The following is a 26,813-nucleotide window of genomic DNA, read 5'->3' on the forward strand; positions in this document are numbered from 1 at the left end:
TCAGGGAAACCTCTGTTAATAAGATCATTTCAATGCTAAATGAAACTTGATAGCACAAAATTGTAATTGACATAATATTAAACTTTTGTACATTTTGACCATATATTCTCTTCTGCAAGAAAGTACATTTGAAATCAGTTTTCAGACAACTTATTTGAAGTGAATATAAACTACTACTCTAAGTAAAGCAATTCTTAGAAGAATAAAATGTAGTTTATTTTGAATTTATTGCAATCATCTAAATTAAAATGCTCTTTTCTTGTCTGTAGACATTTTTCAAAACCACTAAATAAAATATATCCTTTTCTCCCCTTATTGTACTTTATTTCATAGATCCTTTTCTTTTTCTTTTTTTTTTTAAAGATTTATTTATTTATTATATATACAGTGTTCTGTCTGCTCATATCCCTGCAGGCCAGAAGAGGGCACCAGATCTCATTACAGATGGTTGTAAGCCATCATGTGGTTGCTGGGAATTGAACTCAGGACCTTTGGAAGAGCAAGCAGTGCTCTTAACCTCTGAGCCATCATAGATCCTTTTCATACCCTGAGGTTTACTACTAACTGTAGATAATTTTTATTTTATATTTGATTTATAAGGAACATTATATCATTACATTGAAAAAAAAGGTGGCATTTCATAACATAAGACTTTATTCGAAGCCAATTTGCTTAGCAGATGAATTTGCTTCAAATTAAATATAGATATTTCCAAATTCAAAATATCTGAAGTTCTTTTTATAATGTCATCCCTCTGAATATATTTAATTTTAAATGCTCTTTATAAAGAATTTGTAATTCCAAACTGGGGACTAACTTCAAAGTTTACTCTACTAGTCTCCTCCTCCTGTCTTCTTTGAGTCATTCCATTAAAGCTGAAGTTTCTAAACAATATAAGGAATAGCAATCCAGTTCTCATATGGTCCTGGGCAATCCTAATTTGGTGGGAGGAGCCAAATTAGGTTTTCAGTTCATTTGCCTTTTATCTTACTTGGCTGGCTTGATTTTGAAGTACAGTGGAAAAAAGTTAGCCTAACAAAAGTTAGATGTTAGTATCCTCTTAAACTTTGTTGTTGGCAGATGCACTCTGCTTTTGATTGCCTGAGACCTAGTTAAGAAAAGGGCTCAGAGAAAAGAAAGGAAATAGAATGAGGAAAGCAATAAAAACTACACATTGTTAAAAAGTCCTAATTAATCCAACAGCTACTTTGGTGATTCTCTGTTATGCAGTGTCTGTGCTTTTTCTGCTTTATCAAAAGTGATATCTACTGGTTAAAATCTAAAATGCTGTATAAAAATGGTTGTGCATACAACATAGCTTGATTCAATTGAGGTTTTTGAAGTCAGGATTCTATTGTTTTTATTTGATGATTGTTGATATTTGGTTGCTGTTACAGTCAACTTTGTAAATAGTGTTAAGGTTTTGTTTTTTGCTTTTTCATTTACTTGTATACACATGTGTTTTATGTGAATCTTCGCTATGTGTCTGCCAGTGCTGATGGAGGCCCCAAGAGGGTGTTGGATCTCCTGGAGCTGGAGTTGCAGTGAGTTGTGAGCCTGACATCTGTGCTAGGAATTGAATTTGAGTGTTCTTCAGGAACAAGAAGTGTTCTTAACTGCTGAGCCAATCATCTCTCCAGCCCCAGAAACAGTTTTCTTACTTCACTGTAATCCAGAAACCTTTCTTAAAGCACTTACCTACTAAGGTTTCAGAAAAGCATCTGAAGATTATTGTTTAATAACATAATAGCGATTGAGCATTGGCTGTACCCAGAAGATTTATTTAGATATGGTCACAGGTCTTCAACTATTGGACAAGGTTCAATAAAACAATTGTATTATTTAATCATAATGTTTAATTATTTAATAACAATGTTATTTAAAAGAAGATAGAGCTACAGAAGTCAGGTTTTAACTCTGATATGCTTAATATAGTGGTTAAAAGCATAAAATTAGGCCACCTACTCTGACATTTGGGAAGTTACCTTTTATCCCTTTTAGGTAGGGCTGTTGTAGAAATTGAGTCAATAAATGTAAAGTAGTTTGAATAGCACTGGGTATAAGTATGTTCTTTGCTGCTGTTCTTATACTATAGCATGAATCAAAAGATTTGATTTTTTTTCTTGTGGCCTCAGAGAAGAAAGATTGATTGAGTATGATGATTGATTTGGCATCAGATTCCATGGGGTTGGAGTCCTAGGCAGTTATGAGTGAGTACTAGGAACTAAACTTGGGTCCTCAGCAAGAGTAGATGTGCTCTCAACTACTGAGCCGCCATCTTTAGTCCTGAGTCAAGGATTTTTAAAGTGATAAGACAGGTACATGTTAGCTCCCCTAAAGTACAGGTGGATGGTAAGGCAGAAAGACATTAGAATTATGCTTAATGAGTGAAAACTGTTAGGAACCCAGGTTAGTCAAAAACTTTGTTCCTTGCGTAATTATTTCCTGACATACAGGGTCAGTTGGACATACTGGAGTTGGCCTACATGAGCTTATCAGCTGTTCTGTGGTGTTGGCCCTATGGAATGTGTTGTAGGGATAGTAGGAATGAGTGATAAAATTGATAGTTTTTTTTTCCCCTTTAAAGGGGGCATTATACTCATACAAGAAATTAGAATGCTTCCATACAATTGCATTGCTTTCCCCTTCACTAGCCCAGAGAAACTACACACAGATAAACTTAAAGTGGAAATGTATCATGTCCAACCAAGGAACGACTCTTCATTATTCATCATTAACCCTTCTCACTTTAAACAAATCCTAGAAAGCTATAGCTTAGTGTTGTATGTGGATATGCTACTGGAAAACAACAGCTAGAACCATAGATGGCCTCGTTAAGGCATCTGATACAACGTGGTCTTGATAGGCTCTGTACTGGTTACATTTATGTATATATGCACACAACTGAATGCTAGTATTTATCTGTTATTTATTCTTCTTTAGAACTTTGATCCTGAATTACTGTCAGTTCTGAATTTTGTGTGCTTTATAATTTCTTCCAAAGTACTGTTTTAAACAATCTCAACATTTTCTTTTTCCTTTTTCAAATTTAAGTGGTTACACTGTATGAGAATCTAAAATCTTCCATTTTTTGTAAGTACTGAATATACTGTACATTCTCAACTTCATTTCCATTTGATTCTTGGATCTCACAGGAATCCTTCAACAGCTTTCTACCAAGCGTTCCATTTGAACACGTTTCAGGAATCAAAGAGCCTCTGGGATAGGTATGATTACTTGATATGGAATGCATACATGCAAAAGTGTATGCATGAATTGCTTTGCATAAAACTGATTTTTTGTTAAAGGGGATTTTTGTTAAAGGTGGGGGAATCACATGATATATCTAGCATGGGACAAAGCAGCAAAATAAACCAAAAAGACTATTTTCTTATAATATAAATGTGCTTTTTATTTTACTACATTCTGTACATGTTATATCTATTTTTTAAGGATTTACATATTCCATTGTCTTGAGAGAATCACTTCATATATTTTAATGCAAAACGTTTTTTCTATTAAATCAGTCTTGATATTTGTGCTGTTTTATAGGATTTATAATAAAACAAAATATTTCAAAAATTAAAAACTGGAAGAGGGACAAGACCTGGATAACAAAATTATCATTAATTTTGACACAAAATTATCACCCACGTTTGCTTGCTAGAATTTCATATATCTATATAACAATTTATAAGCCCCCAAAACATTGCTTTTACTGTTTAGGTCTTATTTTTCACTTAAAAAAAAAAAAAAAAAAAAAAAACTCTTTGACTTCACTTTTGGCAAAAGATACTTTGGTTTATCTTTCTGCTTAACATACATTTTTAAATAGTATATGCTTTGTTCAGTTATTTGGCTGAATATTTATTAGCAATCCATCATTCTGTGTTTAATTAATAGGAGTTGAGCACAGTGTTTTTTAAATTCCCACAAAGCTTGTTAGATTCTTTTGACTCTGCCTGGCAACGCATTTGTGTCTTCTGGCATATTTTTTGGATAACACTCATGGACTCAACCCTACTACCTCTTTCATTAGAAAAGAGAGTTGCTAAGTGCATGTACATGTCATATTAAGACATGGTCTGCATTGCCATTAATAGTAAATAAGTAAAACTTTCTTTTAATTTTTAGGCTTGATTTGTTTGTGTGTATAACTATAAAGGTATTTTCTAATACTTTATACTTTATATCTTTTAGATGGCTTGTTCCTTACTTAACCAAAAATTATTTTGAAGTTTTTGAACAGGAAGTTTTAAAATTTATAATACACTGTATATAATCAAGTTTTAATTAGTTTTGCTCTAACAGTATAAAGTATTATAAGGAAATACATAAGTAGATTATAGTATGAAACAGACGAAGTTTTAATCTTTCAAATAGTACTTGAGGTATACCTTATACTTTTCTTGAATACAGAGGAAATGTACTCTATTTGAATACAAGAAGTATTCAAATGCAGTTTAATTATTTGTAATATCTAGCTTTCACAAGCTGTCATGTCAGTATGAATGATGTATTATTTTCATTAATACATTGTGGAAAGGTTTGATCTTTATTTTCTATAATTTTTATCTAATATTAAAATGGTCCTTCAATTTTATTGTAAGACAACCACAGAAATTACTTGCTCATAATTTGTTGTTACAGCTAAATACTTGTTCTTTTTAGTAGATACCAGATACTTTTAGCATCTTAGAAATGAGGCAAGTTCTGTATCTTTATAGTTTTTTATAGGTTAAAATGTATTTCTGGGTGGGAAAAAGACAGACCTGAACTTAGATCCTTATCACCCATGTACAAAAAGATCCAGATGTGGCAGTTCACACACTAGAAGGTGGCAATAGGCCAATCCCAGGATCTCACTGGCCTGCTAGTCTTCCCAATCAGCCAATCAGCAGGGTCCAGCATCAGTGAGAGGCCTTGCCTTGATAAATGAGATGGGGAAAGTGATAGAGCAAGACACCTGACATTGACCTCTGGTCTGTATACATGCTTGCACACACACACACACACACACACACACACACACACACACACGTGAGAAGTGACTGGCTTTATTAGTTCTAACAGAACAGTCTTTATCCAACTTTATTTGGCAAATACCTACGATTTGTTAACTGACACTGAGAAAAGCATTGTGGTTCTATTTATTCATAGCAGATGGGATGAAGATTTTTGTAATACTAGGTTTAAAACATTAATTATAATTTTGTAATGTGTTTTTGTTCATTTGATTGATTGTTTTTAATTAATTTGCCAAATAAGTATTTTACAAAGGTAATTCTGTTAAATAGAACCATTCAAGAATTTAGGATAGTGGTTCTCAACTTTCCTAATGCTGTGACCCTTTAATACAGTTCCTCATGTTGTAGTGCCTCCCAACCATAAAATTATTTTGTTGCTACTTCATAACTTCGTAACATAATTTTGCCACTGTTATTAATCTGACATGCAACCCCAACAAGGTTGTGACCCACAGGTTGAGAATCACTGGTTTTAGGGGGCCATAAGTCCTATATATGATCTATCTGTGTTATCTACATATTTTTGAAGCATAAATTTGCCCATCAGTGGGGGTAGCCTTTTTAGGGGGGCAGGTGTGGGTAATGCTGCTTAGTGTGTAGATACCTACAGAAGCCAGAAAAGGGCATCCAGTTACCTGGATGTTAGGAGCCAAACTTGGGTCCTCTGGAATAGCTGGAAGCACCTAACCATTGAGTCCTCTCTCCATGCCCAGTGATAGCTTTTAAGCCAGCTTTCATTAATCATGCCTGAGTATCTGAAGGTCCATGCTTGTACCCAATTTTAAGGACTGAAACCTTTTTCTCCTGCCACAATACTTTAAATTTACCAAGTGTCTTTACACTCAAACTATGAATAACTACTAATATGCTGTTCCTCTTTAGCTTACCAGTTCTCCTTTGTTTCTTCCTATATTTAAATTAAAATTAATAATTTGAGAGGTTTTTCAATAGCCAGATTGCCTCTGTCTATATTCAAATAACCTTGTGTTTTCCTCACTTATGTACTGAAATTGAAGCTACTCTCAAGCTTTTTAGGTACCATCATAGTTTTTGTGTTCCTCATTTGTCAGTTGTAGAGTCCTTGGGAAAACAGTCAGTGGAAGTACTTAGAAATATAAGGAGAGCCAGGCGGATCTCTGTGAGTTCGAGGCCAGCCTGGACTACCAAGTGAGTTCCAGGAAAGGCGCAAAGCTACACAGAGAAACCCTGTCTCGAAAAACCAAAAAAAAAAAAAAAAAAAGAATTACAGCAGTTAGTTTTACCATGTCTTAAATGTCATGTCCGTAAGATAAGGAAGCATTAGAGAGAAGATCAAAGGGAGGAAACCATACTGCTTATAAGTATTTGCTTTATGGATAAACACTTGGAGTGTTTTGTCTTCATGAAGAAATCAGTTAAATTTACTCAATAATTGGTAAGCAGTTACAAGGGATACATGATTTCCTTGAATTAGCTTGTCCTTATGGTAGCAGCAATATTTAAATGTAAATTAGTAAGGAAAGTGGTTAAATGCCATTATTTGACACAAATTTATTGATTCCTATAATATCAGGAAAAGCAAGATTATAAAATTCAATACCTACTCATTTTTTTAAGATTTATTTATTTTATGTATATGGTGTTCTGTCTGCATGTACACCTGCATGCCAGAAGAGGGCATCAGATCCCATTATAGATGGCTGTTCGCTACCATGTGGTTGCTGGGACTTGAACTCAGGACTTCTGGAAGAGCTGCCAGTGTCTTAACTGCTGAGCCATCTCTTCAGCCGCTCAACACCTATTTCTAATGAGCTTGGTCTTTCTTTGGGAAAAGATAGAATCGTTATCACATAATTGAAAATAATGGCCCTTTATAATATCCAAGCACTTTCTACTTCACAAGGAAAGTTGGAGTGATTGGTCAAAGCTGTTTCAGGAGATAGCTTTCTTAGTTGAAAGTGGGTAGAGTTTGGTACTTCAGAGCTAGAAAACTGAGGAAAAGAAGCAATCCAGTGAGAGGAATGGTACTGTGGATCACTCCTGAAAATATAGGACTTACATATATGTATGGGTAAGTATAAGAAAAATAGTTGGATTTGATTTATGTATAATATAAAGTCAACAGAGAAGAAAAATGTGGATGAACAAAGAAAAAGTATCATTGTCAAAAAGTAGGAATTAGTAAGATTTTACAACTCATGGACCATAAGGAAGCACTCAAATGACTCCAGAGTGTTGAAAACCCAGTTGACTGAGAGAAAGCTCATTAGTAAAAGAATTCGTTTGAATAGATATATAAATGAGGTTTATGGTTTTAGCTGTTCTGTGAATTAGTTAACAGACTGGTAGAAATATCCAGGTATGCAACTGGGTAGAGAAGTAAGATACTGAAGAAATTTTTTCTCTGTATTTAGAGTTCAAACTTTAGAACAGGCTAAGATTCTAAGGAAGATAGTAGGGTAAGAGAGGATCAAGCCAGAACCATAAGCAATACCACCTAACATTGAGATCAGAAGAGGAGATAATACAAAAATTATGTTTTAGAAATGGGAACATTCTGGGAATATTGCTTCCTAACCAAAAGAAGACAAAATGTTTGCATCTTCTCTTAGACGATTGTCTGCTGCCACAGTTTTAACCATAAATCTTAACCTTATTCTTTGCAGTACTGTTTCATTAGTTCCTAAACATTTCTTCTCTTAGTTTTTCTGTAGTTCAGCTAGAACACCTGACATTGGTATCTATATTCTGCACACTGATAGACTTTAGAATTGGCAATGAGAAATTGTTTAGCTGTTTACCAGTCTACATGATTTTGTTCCATTGTATACCGCCTTTCTTCATTGCTTGAATTACTCAACCTAAGTCACCCATCCTACTTTCAGGGTCATGGTAATTATTTGCAGGGTGAAATTTATTTTTTATTTATATCTCTCACCATATTTTAAGAAAACCTAATCTTTAAATAGTACAAAATTGTGTAAATCAATTCACTAAGCTATTTTACAAAATTTTGGACTTTATAGCAAAGATTTGTTAGGAAAAGCTTATCATTGGACTTGCTCAGACTAAAAGAAAATTTAAATACACCCTAAAATTACTGAACTAGAAAAATATATCTTTCTTTTGTTATTGTTTTGTTTTTCCATTGTATTCCTAGACAGTTTAAAAACTTAGGTTCATACTTCTTCGGTGTATTTAAACTCATGTGTACATAAGTTTATAAGCCTTTTGGGAAGAAATATTAGATGAAATTTTATTTTATTTTATTTAAGATTTGGAGTAGTGGGAGAGATATATATGGCTGGTTTAAACTGTAGATGGCATTCTTTAGGTGCCTGCACACACATTCTCAAACTAATACCGCAAATAAGTCTTTGAATATTTTGGTTTTGGTAATTGATAAGAGAACTTTTAAATGCTGTGGATTATCAAAAATTAGCTTCTGTGTTTGGACTGTAGTTGGCTGTTTCTAAAATATTTGTTATATTTGGAAGAAACAAATTTTAATAGATGAAAATAATTACAGTTTATTATCCTTTACTAAATATCCTTTAAAAATGGCATTTTCCTGTTAAGACAGTTTACCTCTTCAGAATTTGAAGATTCATTATTATAAATAGTAAAAGATTTAGAAGATGCTGCTATTTTTTTTTCAGCTTTTTAATTCTATAGTATTTGGACCAGAAATGGTGGTATCCTCCATTTCTGTACATTAAAGTATGTGTGCAGGCAGTATGGCTGTCACTGCCCGCTGTTACTTAATGTATACTGTGTCAGGCATAGTAGTAGCACAGGCCTTTTTTTAAATAACAGAACTCAGAAGGCAGAGACAGAGGCAGATGGTTCTGAATTTGAGGTCAACCTGGTCTACATAGCAACTTCCAGGGCAGGCAAAGCTACACAGAGGAACCCTGTCTCAAAGAAAGTCAACTCAGAGTAAAATATATAGTTTCCTGTTAAAGTATATAGATTTTTTTATTATGTATACTTGAGAAGTATTTAACTGGCCTCCATTTTACTTTGTTACTCCATTATATCTTCTCCTACCTCCATTTCATTTTTTTTATTTTTCTGTTATATCCTTTAGAAATTTATAAATTTACATAGGGCTGAGGGATGTGGCTTAGTGGTAATGCTAAGTTTGTGTCTAGTGTATGTGAGACCCTGGCCCCAAGCCTCAGCGCTTAAAAAGAAGAAAAAAAGGAGGATGAGCAAGGGAAATGACTCAGTGGGTAAAGTGCTTGCCGTACAAGCATGAGACCTTAGATTGATTCTCAATGCACACATTTGCGGGGGTGGGGAGAGCTGGGAATAGCAACACCTGTCTGTTAGTCCAGCACTGGTGAGGATCCCTGGGATTTAATGGTCAGCCAATGAGAAGGCCCTGTTTCAAAATCTAAGGTCAAGATTTGATGTAGACTTCTGGTCTCCATATCCACTCCCACATACATGAACACATACATACATGTGCACACAAAAATAAAAATTACATATCAGCATGTAGGAGCTTTTTGGTTATTGTCATAATATATTAGACCAGTAATAGCATATTTATTGTAGTTTCTGTGTTAATTTTTGAGAACATGTGGTCTTCCCATGTTTTTATTCTATCAGGAATATTTGGACTAAATGCTTATCTTAGATATTTCTGAGTTCATTTTCCTAATACATAATATATGGAACAACTATGTGTAGTGAACTTTTTTGAACAGCAGTGAAATTATGTCTACATATTCATGGGTAGTCTTACAGAATTTTTAGAATATTTTAAAAGAAATATGGTTTATACTTGAAAATGGAGTTGTGTATGACTCCAAAGATATGCATTCAAATAGCAAACAGCAGGCTGGGAATATAGCTCTTAGTGGTAGTGCATTCACCAACTCGAAATCCTGGGTTTAACCCCTAGTATTGCAAGGAATTTCCCCAAAAAGTTATTTGGGGAAATCTTATAGGCTTGTTATTCAGTGTCTATCACTTTTCAAAATAATACTTGGAAATTTTAAGTCATTCATCCTTGCCCTCCTGCTCTTGTTTTGTTCTGGTTTTTTGTTTTGTTTTGTTTCTTTTTCCATAAAGGAAGGTGAAATAAGTGATGGTAAGCATAAACCTAGTTCTTAACTAAAAACCTTCAACAGCACATTGTCAGCTAGTGGGATTTTTTCTTCCTAACAATAGAGATATTGTTAGATTATGGTTAACAAACCTTTCTAGGTACTCATAAAAGGAATTTCTAATGTTAACATTTCAAAGGCTGATTAATCTTTATTCATCTATAAGTACTTCAGCTACCTAGATTCATTTTAGAATAAGACTTTTCAAATATGACCCTGTCCTATGTAATAACTAATTTCTTAAAATGTGTGCTCAATTTTTAAAATTGAAATAGAAGTTTTGTATTTCTTAAACATAGTTTTTAAACTCTGAAATTATTATGTTTGCATTATATGCATATATTTTTTTCTATAAGCTTATCAGTAAAATAACAGAATTTGCTTTATATATGACTAGTTTAATTCTGTTTTCCAAAGGCTTCCTAGGCATTTAATGTAATGCTATGTGTAAGCAAGCCCTTTAACAAAGAGTCAAGCAGACTACTCTTCAAATGGCCAGTTCATTCAAGCCTTCCAGACAAGGAAATTACCAGTGTTACCAATACACATTTCAGGAAGCATTTAGTTCATTAAATAGGACTATATATGTTAGCTTTTTGTGGGATTTTCCCCATAACAGAGTAAATCATCAAAATTAGATATTTTGAAAATATTAAGTGAGTATTTTGACATAAATTTTTTCATGGACATTTGGTGATAATTAATGCAGTGATCACAGCTTTGGATAAATATGGATTTTTGCCTTCACCAGGTAATTTCATTCTAAGCTTACACTTTGGGGAAAAAAAATCCAGTTCATATAATTTAATGACATCAAATGTGTTGTGAGATTACATTTGGAAAGATTGTATTTGTAAATAACCATGTATGATAGAAAAGTTCCATTCAAAGGTAAAGTCTGTGGCAGCATGATGCACCGCATACATTTAAGTCAGATATCCTAAGATAGCTGCAGAGTTTCCTTTCCAAAACTGTCTGGAGTTTTAAACATACTGTTCTTCCTCAATAATGGGTCTCTTTCTTTTTCCCTCCTCTTTGCCCTTCTACCTGTTAAATCATTTTATTTAGAGTGTTAATTTAGGTAAAACTATATCCACAGTTGTTGCCTTTGCTGTGGATCACTGGCAACTAAAAATAAAAATAGGATTATCAGACAGGAGATGTTTTTAATGATGTCATTCTTTAGAGATTGAAATAGATGCCCAGTAGGAAACTTTCTGGCAAAAAATTAATAATTTAAGAAGATAACTTGTAACAAAGTAGTTTTGGCCATTTTAAAATCTTTCCCCAGTTTTTTTTGAACACCCTTACCAAGATGGTTTCCAGGACCACTGCTGAATAATTCAGGATATACTATTTCTGTACATAAAGCATGGGATAAAGTTTGTTCTTACCAACATGTCTACTTTAATAATTTGGGAGGAGTATAGACAGACAGAGATGTCGGAATAAAAATGGAATGCTTTCTTAAGCTTTGAAGTGATCCATGCAGATTTTTATGATCCGGCCAGCTGCACTAGAGTTTAGAAACATACGTGGATATGGACCAGAGAGTAGTGCTCCAGTGTCATTCTTTAGGGTTAAAACTGTCTATATCAGGTTGATGATGTTAAATCAGAATTTCTGGATCATGATCTTGAACTTTTAATTGGTTCCATTTCTCTTTGACTCTTCACTGATAAGTATCCTGGTGGCCTGAAAGTCCGTGTTGGAATTTTAAGTTTTAAGAATCCAAATCAAATATTTCAAATTATTTTACATCTAAAAATATCAGTTGTGTAATCATGGTAAAACATAAACCTTTGCTATAAACGATTTTAAAGGCTATTTGATTAAAGCACTTATTTACTTAAACTCTTTGCTAGAATTTTTTTTAGAATTCAGCATCGGAGGAGGAATGTGACATAATAATGATCGAAAGCCGAAAGTTTAAAAGTTGTGATGCCCTCACATGGTTGGAGGGTTATTCTAGCTTCTAAGGACTGAATGTTGTCCACAAGAGTGTCTCATCAGGTCATAAATTGGTAAGACTTAATGGATTAGATTTTATGTACTATACCTGATGTTATTGTATTGAGATGACTATATGAACAAAATGAGCACGTTGTATAATTAATAGTATAAAATATAAGTTGAAACTTGGAATTTTAAATACTTGGATTATGTAATCATTTCAGAGTCTCACAAAGCTCAAGACCCTATCTCTGTAGTAGTATTTAATAAATACATTAGTTTAAAAAAGAAAGTGAAATCCTGTATGATAGTAACATTAAATATTTCTGTTGCATCTGTTATAGATGTTTACAGTGTAGTGAAAAGCCCAAAATATTTTGCAGCTGTTTTTCCAGGAAATACTTGAGAAGTAATTGTTTTTTTAAAAAAAGGAATATATCCATTTTTTCATAAAATAATGTATAAATTAATTTTATTTCTTTGGAGGATTTTACTTTCTTCATAAAGGCCATCTTTAATTGTTTCTAAACACAGCCAAATTTTTTCCCAGTTTTTATGTTGAGAATACTTAAAATGCCAGTGTCATATAAAAACAGTATATTAGATGTCAGTATATATTTTTGTATATCCTGAAAATTAAATTCTTTCAGAATTCTCTGCTTAGAAAAATAACTTGTTTTATTTACTTTCTTTGGTTTGTTTTCTAGAGCTGTATTTTGATGAAGTGGGCTCTTAGTAAGATTTAACTCAGGATAAGATCTTAAGATTTTTAATCTGAAATTCGTATTTTGAAAATGAAGAAAAAAAGTATGGACTAAGTTATATGTCCATAATTATATCATTATAGAATTAATACTCTTATGAAGGTATATTACACATATACTACAAAGCTATCAAGAACTATTTGGAGTTCTTTTAAGAAAGCTAAAAGGTGTGGATTGATAGCAACTGAGCCAGCCACTGTAGCGTTTCAGCTTTGTCCTCGGGCAGACATAGGTCTTTGTCCACTATCTCCTTATCCATACTCATGCCTACTCTGTCTTTTGAGTAATATCCTGTTGCTTCCAGTGCAGTTTTCTGTAACTTCTCTATAAACTTAAATTCCTTCAAGTAGTAATTGTGAGTCTGGAAAGAAAACAAACCAGTAAGTTCTTTTTTATTATTCTATATACTTCCTGTTCATTTTCTATAACAAATTTTCACAACTCAATCAAAAATGATTTCTAATTTCTCTAATGTATATTTAATAGTTAAAGACTTCAGAAAATTGCAAGTTTTAGGAATTTGAAGTACAAGTATGTGTGCAGTCTTATGTAAAAAGTTAAGAGCATTTATCAGATCTCAAGAATAGTGAATATCAATAGTCTTGGCTGGGCTTAGTGGCACATGCCTTTAATCCTAGCATTCTGGAGGCCCAGTTTGAGGCCATCCTGGTCTAACATAGCAAGTTCCAGGACAGCTGGGACTACATAGTGAGACCCTCTTTGAAAAATAATAAGCAAACAAAGTGAATGTTTTGTGTTTTAAAAGGCAAGCCTGGTTTGTCACCCAAGTGTATGATTTACAAGAGGAGTTTTTAACAAATGCATTGATCCTATTGATTTTCACTAATAATAGACCCCAATAGATAGAACAAATCAGAGCATAGCTGCTTTAATTTAAAAAATCTCATACAGCTGGGTTTGGTGGCATGTGCCTTTAATCCCAGCGCTTGGGAGGCAGAGGGAGGGGGAATCTCTGAGTTCGAGGCAGCCTTGTCTACAAAGCCAGGATGACACAGAGAAACCTTGTCTCGGGGTGAGGAATGGGGAATCCCATACTGTAAATCCCTGTTCAAGTGTTGACTGGATTTCTCTATAAATTAGTTGCGCTTTTGCTGCTACTGTACTCAGTGTTCTTGGTACATTACTCATTTAATTTTTCTAACTCATAATTATATAGATGCCATCTATTGATATCCCTGATGGGGACTTTTGCTGTTTTGTTTGGGCGTTTGGTTTGAGGCAGGGTCTCACTATGTAGCCCTGACTGGCCTGAAACTTGATATGTAGACAGGGTAGTCTTGAACTCACAAAGACTTTCCTTCTTTCTACCTCCAGGATGCTATTATTAAAGATATGCACGACCGTGCCTATCAAATTTTGTTGTTTTGTAGAGAAGGAATTGAGGCATAGAGAGATGGAATAATCTGTCATATAACCATTAAATGATGGCACTAGGAGTCAAGTTTATCTCTCATTGGAATATGTATAGATTCTCATTCAATATCAGTATGCTTACATGGAGAGTAACCCTAGATAACTTGGTAGATAAGTTTACATTATACAAAGACATGAATACATAAATTTAATTCATTGAACTTGTGTGCAATGTGTCATTCTCTATTACAAAATCATCTTTTAAACCATAAAGTATTCCCAAAATACATGTTGTGAGTTGTATAGTGTTTAAAATTGTTTTTGCATTAGAAAACATTCTGTCAAAGTTTAATGTTTATGATTATAAGCAAATAAATGTGTATTATAATTTAAAAAAAAAAGTCTTGAGCCTGCAAGACAGTTTAGAGGCAAAGGTGCTTGACACCAAGCCCAGTAACCTGAGTTCGATCCCCATGATCGTAAAAGTGGAAGGAAAGAACCAACACTTACAAATTGTCCTCTGACCTCCATGTTCACACCATGGTACCTTCATGTGTGTGCACATACACAAACACACCCTAAATTAAATAATGTGAAACATTAAAGTCTTAGTACCTATTAGAATAATATTAAATGAAATTATTAAGAAATTCACCCTTGCCAGGCAGTAGTCGCACACACCTTTAATCCCAGCACTTGGGAGGCAGAGGCAAGCTGTGAGTTCAAGGCCAGCCTGGTCTACAGAGTGAGTCCTAGGACAGCCAGAGCTGTTAGACAGAGAAACCCTATCTCAAAAAACAGAAGAAGAAACTCACCCTTTAATAATGAAGTCTTATAAATAGCAAACATTAAGGAGACTCTTCTAAAAGCTCTAATTGCACTTATTTCCTCAGATAGTGGGAAATATATGTAAAACTCTGCTAAATGCTCCATAAGAATTTCTCACTTTGTGAATTTTTCACTTTGTTGTAAATAATTCTATTGAAAAAAACTTTTATTTATACTTTTTAAACATTTATAAAGCAGAATTTTTTTTTTAGGTACATAAACCTTTAATCCTTGTGTGTGCTTTAAACATACCTGTTTGGTTTTGATTTTATATCTCATTGAGCTCTAAACCTTATAACCTTTTCTCTATCTTTTAAATATAGAAAACTATTAAATATTTTAAAGTTCTGTGTGTCTGAATATTTTTTAAAGCTAGGCATGGTGGTACACACCACTAATCCTAGCACTTAGAGTGGAGGCAGGAGAATTGAAGAGTTTGAGGATAATCAAATTTGATAACGAGACCTTGTCTGAAAACATAAGAGCTGTTGCTACAGGTGCATGGTATATTGATTGCATAAAATGTGCAAAGCTTTGGGTTCAGTCTGCAGCACCACAATAAAAAATGGAAAGAGAGAGGGAAGGTCAAATTAATCCAAAATGATGGCTGCTTAAAACAAGTTCAAGTTAAAATCATGAGTTTGCTTCCTCTTCAGATAAATTGACATTGTTTGCAGATCAAAGACAAACTTTGTTCAAATGCCATGATTAAAAGTATACAGACAACTTGATATCTAATCAGAATATGCAAATCTTATCTTTAAACTATTATTTTTTAGAATACATTTATGCCTCACCTTTTTTAGTAATAATACATTTGTGTTTTCAAAACATGACCTCTCTACTGAGCTGGCTCAGTTCATTGCCTGTGGCTTTCCTTGGCAAATACTTCATGTTTTTGTCATCTCTGACTTTCCAGAGTCTCCATGTCAGCTTAAAGATGACTCTTACAGCTTCACATAATTGTGCTTTCAAGGGCTTCCCACAGGGATTCTAATTTTGCCACACATTACCTGGCTTTCAAGCCTTCCTTTGGATATCAGTGGAAGTTCCCATAGCCACTCAATGCTTAAATTTTACATGGTTGCAAAGCCAGCATCAGGTAATACCCAAAAGATGACTACTACTACATAATATATATAAGAGAATATTAGCTGCACTTCAAGTTCTATGAAGATACTGAAGAAGATGCATTGTCTAGTTGCTGTTTTATAAATAGAGGCTTCAGTTCATGATCATTTAAGTTACAGTACTAATATAAACATAGTTCTGAAATGGTGAGGAGGTATAGCTTAATAGAAATCACAAGATGTCTTCTCTTTAATTATTGATTGTATTGTGGTGGTTCAGGGACTTCTTAGGGCTATTTGTGCCCAAATCCAATGTAAAAGGAATGAAGTGTTGGAATTTCACCAGGCGGTGGTGGCACACACCTTTAATCCCAGCACTCAGGAGGCAGAGGCAGGTGAATCTCTGTGAATTGGAGGCCAGCCTTGTCTATAGAGTGAGCTCCAGGACAGCCAAGGCAACACACAGAAACTCTGTCTTAAAAAAAAAAGTGTTGGAATTTCTTCATGCTCCCAAATCTCATTTCCTAAGAAGTCCTACTTGTTTACAAGGCATCTTTGAAGGGCATTATGAACTATATTTTTCTCATCTAACTAAATCTTCAAATCTTTGTCCTGCTCTGCTCACTTGGTTTCTTTTACTTCCTCTTAAACTCATTTCTGATTGAATTGTCCAAGAGATTGAGTTGGAGGCCAGCCTTGTCTGTAGTTGAGAGAACTCATGGATAGTAGGCACTTATGAAATTATTATGCAACTCAGAATCTATGATTGTAATGTGTAAAGTCTTTGTCAAAATTTTTATCTGAAAAATTAGGAGTTTTGAAAGTCAACCTTGTTTTCTGTGAAATGATGAATTTCACTGGCATGTACATCATTCAGTTGCCTGTAGCATATAGAAACTGCTATCCATTCCTTTTCTCAATGAGTAAAATCAAATGCAAGGAACATTTTAAAAAGGGTATGCCATTAAAGGCCAGGCTCACAACCAAACAGAGTATGGAGAGCTGTAATTATTGACTTGACTTCCACTAACTTTAGTAGGGAGAGAAGCTTCTTGAGGGTTGCCTGTTTTTAACTGTGCCTTGGAGACTCTTCTAGTCCTTTCTAGTAGTTTAAATACCTGATTAGTTTCTTACGTCTTTGTCCGACCAACCTCAGCATGCCGCCAATTCAAACTGAACTTTACAAGTGTAATTAGATAATATATTAAATATTACAAGTTGTGTTTCATAGTTTTCTTTGAGAAATATGTTGAATATTAGTCATAGGCAGCATATGTAATAACACCCCTGAGATGGATAGTTTCTGCTGTTGAGGTTTAATTCAAGAGGAAACATTTGATAGAGACAACAAACAAAATTGTCTGTTGAAGAATCAGAAGTAAAGACTATTGACAAGACCAATGAAGGCCTGAAGGAAAGGCTCCATCTCAGATACTTATCTCTTTTATCTAAATTAATATAACAAATTTCAGATCATGATAGAAGTTTAGAATTCATCTTAAAGACTTTACAGGAAACTGGGGCCAGCAGGATGATTCAGTGGATAAAGGCACCTGCCACCACATTTGATATCCTGAGTTCAGTTCTTGAGATCCACATGGTTAGAGAGAACCAACCAAATCTAAATCTCGCAGGTTGTCATCTGACTTCCATACATACCCCACACAAAAATAAATAATGTATAATAAAAAGTTTTTAAACATTTTACATAAGTTGATATGAACAGCTATTATGAAATTCTGCTATGTGATACATCTAAATTTTACTGTTATCTCCTTATCATTTCAGAAACTTGGATCCAGTTTTAACTGAGAAAAGGTTGTTTGTAGTTAAAAGCTGACCATGTACTACTTTGAGTACAATTCTCCTTGAATGAAAAAAAAACAACAACAACTTGAAACCCTTTGTATTTTCCTAGTGCTGAGCCAGACTCTTAATATGCAAGTCTAAGGCAATAAATGACTAGGATCATAAATGGTTTAAGCAAAGCAGCACTGTATCCCAGTGTTGCTGGGTATTTTTTTTCTTTTAGTAATTTATTGTTGAAATTTCACATAACACTAAAGGAAGATCATGACAATTTTTTAATTACACTTTTCACACATTTTATGTTGAATTAAATGAATCTGATATATTTCAGTGGCCATTGGTGATTTCTTTCCCACAGAAATTATATTTTATACAGTGAAATTCTGACAGTCTAAGGATTAGAGTTTTATTAATGTTTAGTCTACACAAATGCTGTTTCATAAGCCTTAATATAAATTTCAATCTCAAGTTAATTTTATTAGAATATATTTTGGAATTGCATGAAGTCTTAACATTTGGCTGCAAGAAATCAAAGTAAATCTAGTAGGCTATAATTAGTATTGTTTAAAATTCTTTCGGATAACAGTAAAACATGCTTTTTAATAACTAATCATAATTAATTTTATAATACTTTGTGGCCTCAGGAGCTTAGTTCTTACTTTGTAGTTTAAGACAAATTAAGAAAATTGACCTTACAGTGTCAGAAGAATAAAGTAACTGTTTCAAACAGTGGAAGAAACTAATTGAAGTTTGTGGAGTTTTTTGTTGTTGTTTTTTAATCATAAGTCCCCTTGATAGGCTTCCTTTAAGATAGTGCAGCTGTGACCCCACTTTACAAATGTGGCTGGTCATAGTATGTTAAGTCCCTAGGATCCACCCCCCACCTCCCGGTAAATGGATAGAATTGAGATTTAAAAACACCTGGAGGCTGAGACAGGAGAATCCTGAATTTGAAGTTAACCTGGGTTATATAGCAAGATTCTGTCTTAAACAAAACAAAACAAAAGCAACTTTTTTCTAATTCAAAAGTCTATGCTCTTGAAAATGAATATTCTTTTTGAATTCAATTTTTTACTTACACAACAGATGAGAGATAAGCTGTTTTCCTTCCATTCCCATAATGGCTACCCCACCATGAACTAGAGAACAAAGAGGACTTTAGTAGTAGTGAAATGATGACTTGGATAGCATTATGCTTAATCTGTGCTGTCTTTTTATTAAGTCTATGTAATTTTTAAACATCTCAACTGTAAAACATTGGTTGGTTTATTAAAAGACAAATAAAGAGCACAGTGTGTTGATATATACCAAAAATGACCACACTCTAGAGGCGCAAGGAGTAGGATTGCAAGTTTGAGACCAGCCTGGGCTACATGAAGAAATCCTAAGCAAATAGAGATCAGATACTTTCCCCCAATAAAGAATACTGTTCATTTCCTTAGGAAATAATGGCTTTGTTTGGTGGTGTCTTTTTTTTTTTTTTCCCCCGAGACAGGGTTTCTCTGTGTAGCTTTGCGCCTTTCCTGGAACTCACTTGGTAGCCCAGGCTGGCCTCGAACTCACAGAGATCCGCCTGGCTCTGCCTCCCGAGTGCTGGGATTAAAGGCGTGCGCCACCACCGCCCAGCTTGGTGGTGTCTTTTTAATCCAAAAGAAACAAGCAATTACATATTCAGAAATTTCAAGATATTCTCTTATTCTTCTGGGTTTAACTCAGTTGAAACAATCCCTTGACAACCTTCATTTTATGTATTACTGCCCTGGACTTTGGGGATAGATTATCAATGAAGGGACATAATAGCAAGGAAAAATGAGTGATCTAAAAACAAATGTTTTAGTTGTGCAATCTTAATCTTAAAACTTTTATTTTTGTCATATGTATTTACCATAGAATTAGAATTTTTCTAGAGGGTGGGTTTAAATATGTCTTTTGTGTCAAGAAGTTGGCATAAATGAAAATAATAACTATAAAATAGATAAAAAATTATGTACTCTTCACTATTATTTGAATTTTACTTTAGTTTACAAAGGAATAGTCTCATTTTCATTTTGATCAAGCCTTGATCGAGAGGATCTATTCAAAAATGGCTGTTCAGCTGGAAGAAACAGTATGTTAGGTTCTTGACAAAGAGGAGATAGTTTGAGGCTATTGAATAAATAATATTCCTAAGAACTATATATGCTTTCCCACATCCATCTTATTCCATAACTTTTTCTGTCTTCTATAGTGTATTTGCTATTTTATCTTAACTTTAAGCATGCTCATTTTCTACCATAGTTGAGCTAGCTACCACATTCTTACAAGTCTCAGATCTAGAGCTTTCAGCCTGAGTCTCCTCTGGAGTTTATATACCTAATCCCTATAGTCTTCTTTCTGTATCTCTCTTCCAGGCTCTACATTTCAAACTAAATTACCCCCTTCCCTGCCTTACCTACAAATCTAGTTGCCTTCATTATGATTGCCCTATTCCTGACAATTCTCCTGGGCTTTGTCCCCATCATCCTTTGCATTTCTTCACAGTTGAGTCCCTTTCCCTCTTCATCTGTTTGATCTCTCATAGTCTCTATGCTTCAATTGTGAAAACTCTTCAGTACACAGCACTGTTTTATACCTGTGAATATCCTGCTATTTGCATCTGCTTCTCTCTTCTTCAACTTTTTCTACCATTCCATTACCAACTTCTACACAGAGAGGGAAAGAATGAATATTTATGTGGATATACAATTCATAAAACTATGAAACCAATTGATGAAGGACTATATATATCTGATAAGAGTAATTTGATGTGAAGTCAAGCTACACTGTATTTACTAATACCATATTTAGTGATCCTGCCACTCTTGAATGCTGCTAAAATTTTCTTCTAGCCATTGTTCATTGGCTGGCATCCTTGATATAGAAAAGGCAGAGTATGTAAATGTTATCTAGAAAGATATAAATGCTGATGCGAGGCTTTATAGAAAATAGGAAGTGAAGTTTGTTTAGGATTTATAACTTGTTATTCCAATGAGTTTGGATTTTCTAAATTTATGTATTATATACTTGACTGTAAGAACATAAAATAGGGCTGCCTGATGGCTCAGTGGTTTGTAAAAGTACTTATTTGCCTAGCCTGACAAACCTGAGCTAGATCCCTGGACCTTTGTTGTGGAAAGAGAAAACTGACTCCCAGAAGTTGTCTTTTCACCTTGACCATGAACCATTGTGCTCTCCACACAGGCACAAAATAAGCAAATCAAATGTAATTAAAGTGTGTATATATATATACATATATATGTATGTATTTATTTGTTATATGTATGGATGTTTTTATTTCATGTCTGTATGTGCACCACATGCATGCCTGATGACCATGGAGATCAGAAGACATCAAATTCCCTGGGACTAGAGTTACAGACAGTTGTGAGCTGCCATGTGGGTGCTGGGAATCAAACCTAGGTCCTCTACAAGAGCAGCAAATGCTTTTAACCACTGAGGCCATCTCTCCAGTCTCCCTCCCCCAAGATTTACTTATTTTTATATTGTGTATATGAGTGTTTGTATGTGTGTTTATATGAAATCAATGCAACTTAAGAAAAATGGCAATTATTTATCTTCAAACTAAAAATGAGGAATGAGATTAAGGACTATTTCTGCATTCATTTGTTTTGAGTGTAAAATGGTAGCATTATCAATGTCCACTGTCTAGGAAGAATTACTATAAAGAAAGTTATGCAGGAAACAGTTTGGGAAGTGATGTCAAATTTTGTAGAGAAAGAGGCCTTAAAAAATCAGTGCAGCAAGTGACACAGAATTCAAGTATACTAATTGTTGGTTAGAGACACCTTTACAGAAGAGAAAACTTGAGCTGAGAGCAATAAAAGAATGATAGAATTACCACAGAAGACAGCTGTAGCTCTGAACAGACAGATAGATAGATCGATAATGAGTAAAGAAACCTTGGAGGGTTTAATGAATTTAAGATTTCCAATGTAAAATTTGGGCAGGTATTTGAAATAGGGTAAGGAAAGAACATAAGGACTACATGTGGTAAAAATTCTAGCACTCTAGAAGTGGAAGCAGGGGAATCGAGAATTGAAGGCCTGGGGGCTGAAGAGAGAGCACACTGGTAAAGAACAGTGGTTGCTCTTCCAGAGGACTAGACTTCCAATACCAGCACCCACGTGGTGGCTTAAACCATCTCTAACTGGTTCCAAGGGATCTGGCACCCTCCTCTAACCTCCTTGGGCACTGCATGCATGTGATACACAGACATACATGTAGACAAAACACCCATACACATAAAATTAAAATTTTTAATTTAAAAGTTCAAGGCTGGGATAGTGAGAAGACTCTCTAGGTAAAGGCTAAGCCAAATGACCTGAGTTCTGTATCCCAGAATTACATAGTAGGAAAGAGTCAGTGCCCACAAGTTGTCCTTTTGACCTCAGCATGAGCAAAAAGAGGTCAAAGCTAGCCTGTACTAGTGAGCCACTACTCCCAAAGCAAAAGAAAACGAAACAAGAATATAAAAAGTTACCAGTTGAAATAAATATAAAGGGCTTCCATCAGTAGGCTAATTCCTTTTGCAGGGAAAGGAGGCATCTTTTGTTATTGCTGAGAATTTCTAAGTTAATGTTAGGTGAATGTAGCTATTTCCAGAAGATTATTTTTATGCCCCACTACTGATTGAAAATGTATTCTGTCCATGGTTTCCAAAATGGAACACAAATCTTAATGAAGTTTTACATTTGTGTTTTTATTTCTACAGATACTCTTTTCTGCCATGGTTTTTCTTAGGTTGTAATCATTTTCACAGATTTATACCATGAATCCTGCCCTTGAACCTTAAATAATGAAAAAAAAAAAATGCTACCATTTCCTCTTAGTTAAGGGGAAAAAATGTTGTTAACCTATTAAAGGAGAATTGATCTCTACTCTAAAATGCCTGGCTCTGAATGTTTTTTTCCTTTTGTAACCCAGCTGAAATCTTTTTAACTCTTTAAATGTTTAAGTATTGAACTTTGTAGGTTTTGTTTGGTTTTTTTATTTTAAGGTTTACTGACATTCTTAGAAGCCAGCTGATCACCAACTTCTATCCCAGTAAACTAAAGGATGGTTTTTTTAGAATGTGAATATATAGAACTGCTCTCCAATTGATTCCTTTTCAGCATAATTCCATTATTTCAAGTTTTATATGATGTTATGGGCTGTTGGAAGATTTAAAATCCTTTTTAATCCTCTTTTTTCATTACTAGGAACCAGTAAGTGTAGACAATTGTCAGTCATTCGCTCTTTTCTCCTTCTCCAGGAAATAATTTTAAGTACTCAGTGCTATGGTATCAGTTTTTTATTTGGATCTAAGCCTCGTGGTGTGTATCATTCACTCCTCAGTAATACATCTCAAATGACCTAATTGCTGCTGTGCAAACACTAAAATGAAATCTCTTTCAAGAAAGCTTATTTAAATGTAAGCACTTCAGCATTAGTGAAAATGCCACTCTTCTACTTCTTTCTCACACCCTTCCTTGTTCTAGTCTGACTCAGAAGGAAGAAATAAGTTTTAAGTCTTGTCAGATCTTAGCCTAATGTTAGTGGGATAAGAAGCGAGCAGAGGGCTGGGGAAGTGGTTCAGGAGGCAGGGTGCTTGCTGGAGGTCTGAGCTCAGTACCTGGCATGATAGAATCAACTGGCATGATGGTGCGTGCTGTGTAATCCCTGTACTTAGGAGGCGGGGGTAGGAGGATTGGGAATTCAAAGCCATCCTCAGCTATACATAGAAAGAAAGGAAATGGGGTTGGGGAGTAAGTTAGTGAATAACATCATTCCTCTTGAGTAGATATCCCAAGTTCTTATAACATTAAATTATTTAACTTCTAGTAATAGGATATTAATCCTCTTTCACTGATTTGGATACAGTACTACTCAAGTTTTACTTTGTATCCATCTTCAGTTTTTCCAGGCAAAATTCACATATACTCTATTTTCAACATTTTAATAGAAAAAAATGTAGTTCCACTAGCTTGTTTGTTTACATTTATTTAGTTTGTGTGTGGATGCACGTGTGCCATGGTACACCTGTGGAGGCCAGAGAACAATTTGTAGGAGTTGATTCTGCCCTTCACTCAGTAGGCTAGAGCAGCTCCACAGAACTATTTCAGAACCTTACTGACAGATACTAGGATGACCCCCTCACACACACTCTCCAGGATCATATTTAGAAATGGAGAGGGATACAGAAAAAGAAGATACTGTTAATCCCGATTTTATTGTCTTCACAATTCAGCTGTTGTCATGTTTTCATTAAGTTGGTAGACTGAACAGATAGCGCTAACAGTGATAAGCAGTGTTCTTAAATAGGATCAATTCTCCCTAAATTAAGGTCCTAAGTTTTACAAATCACAGATGTCACAGTAAGTTCTGTTTCGTATATTTAATAATAAAATGCCTTATTCTGGACCAGCGAGATGGCTAAGTGGGTACAAGTGTTTGCCACGTAAGCCTGACAACTTCAGTTTCATCCCTATAATCCACCCAGTGGAAGGAGAGTCTCAGAAGTTGTCTTCTGCCTCCATGTGCATGCTGTAGCACATGTATGTCTGCACTCACGCAGAATAATAATAAAGACAATTTTAAATGCCTGATTTTCAGTTAGTAAGATAGCAGTGGCTCAGCAGATAAGGGTGCTGCTGCCAAACCTAAGAACCTAAGTTCAGTCCCTGGGGAACCACATGGCAAAAAGAGGGAACCTACTTTCTCAAGTTGTCCTCTGACTGGCTTTTAGGCACACACACACACACTTTTTTTTTTTTAAGTCAAAAAGTAAAAAACAGCCCTATTTTGCAGGATGAAATAATCCCTAGAGACAGTGGTGTCAGTACCTCCTCGTTTCCTTCCCCTTTTCCCGTTCCCTGTTAGTTTTCCTACAGCCATGGGCTCATGTCTTGAGTTTATGCTGCCCAAGGAAATAACTTCTTAAGTCACATTGGAATGTGTTTCTCCTATATTCTCCATTCTCCAACATATAGTGAAATTAGCCTTCTATCTCTGGTTTCCATTTGCCTACCTTTCCAAACAGCTACTGTGTGTGAGTATGAGTGAGAGAGAGAGAGAGTTTGGTTTCTTTGTATACATACACAAGCAGATACAATATATAGTACTCCTTTGTGTAAGTGATAATATATTGTGTACACAATGTGTCTTTAGTTTTAAAGATGTACATTGTCCCCTCCTCAATAAATAGAAAGGCCACCCCCACCCCAGAGATGTGTACTGTTCAGTTAAATGCATGGCTATGCCATGAAAAAAACTCTTCATGTTGGGATTTTTAGAGATGCCTGTCATTCAGTTCAATAGATAGGCATGATTTAACCAGTTTTCCATTGATAGAAGCCTTGCTGTTAAAACAGTACTGTAGTGGCTGGAGAGGCGGCTCAGTGGTTAAGAGCATTTGCTGCTCTTCCAGAGAACGCTGATTTGATTCCCAGAACCCACATGGCAGCTCACACATGCAACATCTGTAACTCCAGTCCCTGGGGTCTGTCACCCTCCTTGGGTCTGCATGGGCACTGTACTCACATGGAGCACAGACATACATTCAGGAAAAATACCCATATAGATAAAATAGAAGTAAATAAAATCTCAAAAAAATGTAAATAAAACAGTGCTATAATGAGTAGCCTTGTTAAAGTGGATTTCTGTGAGTGTGTGCATGAGAGATAAAATTTCAGATACAGGATTGCTAGTTCAAAGAATGAATAAATAAGGGAGAGGGAAAATTGGGTGGAGAGTCTGAATGAAAGATGTTATTATGTTATAGTTTTAATTTGTATTTTTATTATAATTAAAATAATATTTTTCATATCTTCTGTTTTGGGGGTATTGTTCTTTGTTTGGTTTTGTTTGGAGGACAAAGTCTCACTGTGTAGACCAGACTGGCCTTTTAAAATATTATGTGAGCGGTCAGCATGAATTTTTCTGTTTTTCTATTGGACTCAGAGTCTTTCAGATTTCTAAAATTACTTTATATAGAGAAAAATTATAGAAGACATTTTTTGCTTTTCTTTATTTTTCAGACATAATTAGGCCTTCCTCATTCTTAAAGATATTCTGAATGTTTTTGAACCCACTAATACAAATTACATGGTTGACTTTAGACAAAGGGAAGTTTAAGTTAGGAAAGGAACATTGAATGATTGCATATTTTTTATGTGTATGCCTTGAATTTATTTTCTTATGTGAATATGTCTTAATTTTTTTTTAAATATAAGAAATTTCACAAACATATATACATATAAATAGAGAGGGGACACATGAACTCATCAACAGTGCCTCCCATGGATAATCTTCTGTGACTGTACCTAACAGTATCTAAATTATGTGCCCTGACATGGATACATAAAATCCACATGTATCCTTGCCTCCTTTTAAACATTTGTTGCCCTGGCCAGGAATTTGACCTAAAATTGGCTGACAAATTTTCCAAAAAAATTTGAGGGTTTGGTGAACAAGATTTTCTTAGAAAATGCTAACTTTGAACATCAAGCTTTGCATAAATATTTACCTCAGTTTTTAATAGTTCCTTGTGCACAGTTTTTACACCCTTGTTAACTCTAGTTACTTGAGAAAATAATAACACCTAAATCTTGTAATAGCTTTATGCCTGATTGCTCGAGATAAATAATAGCTATAAAAATCACTTGTGATCCAGGCACAGGAGCACATGCTTGTACCCCCAGTATTTAATAAGACTGAGGGAAGAGGATCATAAGTTTAAAGTCAGTCTGGGATGCTAGTGAGATGGTTTCAAATCCCTTTACCCCTTTACTTATTTTAGGTTACTACTAATGAAAATTCTCCATTGAGCATTTTTCTGGCAGTTCTTTTAATCATTAAATTGAGCACATTATTTGT

At 34.6% G+C, this 26,813-nt stretch overlaps 1 protein-coding gene across 4 annotated transcripts in view; it reads left to right on the top strand.

Annotated features, from left to right (window-relative positions):
• Positions 1-26,813, top strand: part of Tsc22d2 (TSC22 domain family member 2) — a 51,351-nt gene that overhangs the window by 11,108 nt on the left and 13,430 nt on the right. Inside the window, exons 2-3 of one of the 4 annotated variants that reach the window (XR_008216269.1) lie at positions 3,156-3,227; positions 11,989-12,147. The exons of 1 other annotated variant lie outside the window; for it this stretch is intronic. Coding sequence is in view for 1 of the 3 variants with exons in the window: in XM_052730005.1 (XP_052585965.1) it covers positions 3,156-3,227 (72 nt within the window). In the remaining 2 variants the exon portion in view is untranslated. The remainder of the gene's footprint in view (positions 1-3,155; positions 3,228-11,988; positions 12,148-26,813) is intronic. 2 more of the 4 variants (XR_008216270.1, XM_052730005.1) reach the window with 2 other exon arrangements.

Source organism: Peromyscus californicus, unplaced genomic scaffold (assembly GCF_007827085.1).
Source record: "Peromyscus californicus insignis strain IS unplaced genomic scaffold, ASM782708v3 Scaffold_9__1_contigs__length_137607984, whole genome shotgun sequence".
Lineage (NCBI taxonomy): Eukaryota > Metazoa > Chordata > Mammalia > Rodentia > Cricetidae > Peromyscus > Peromyscus californicus.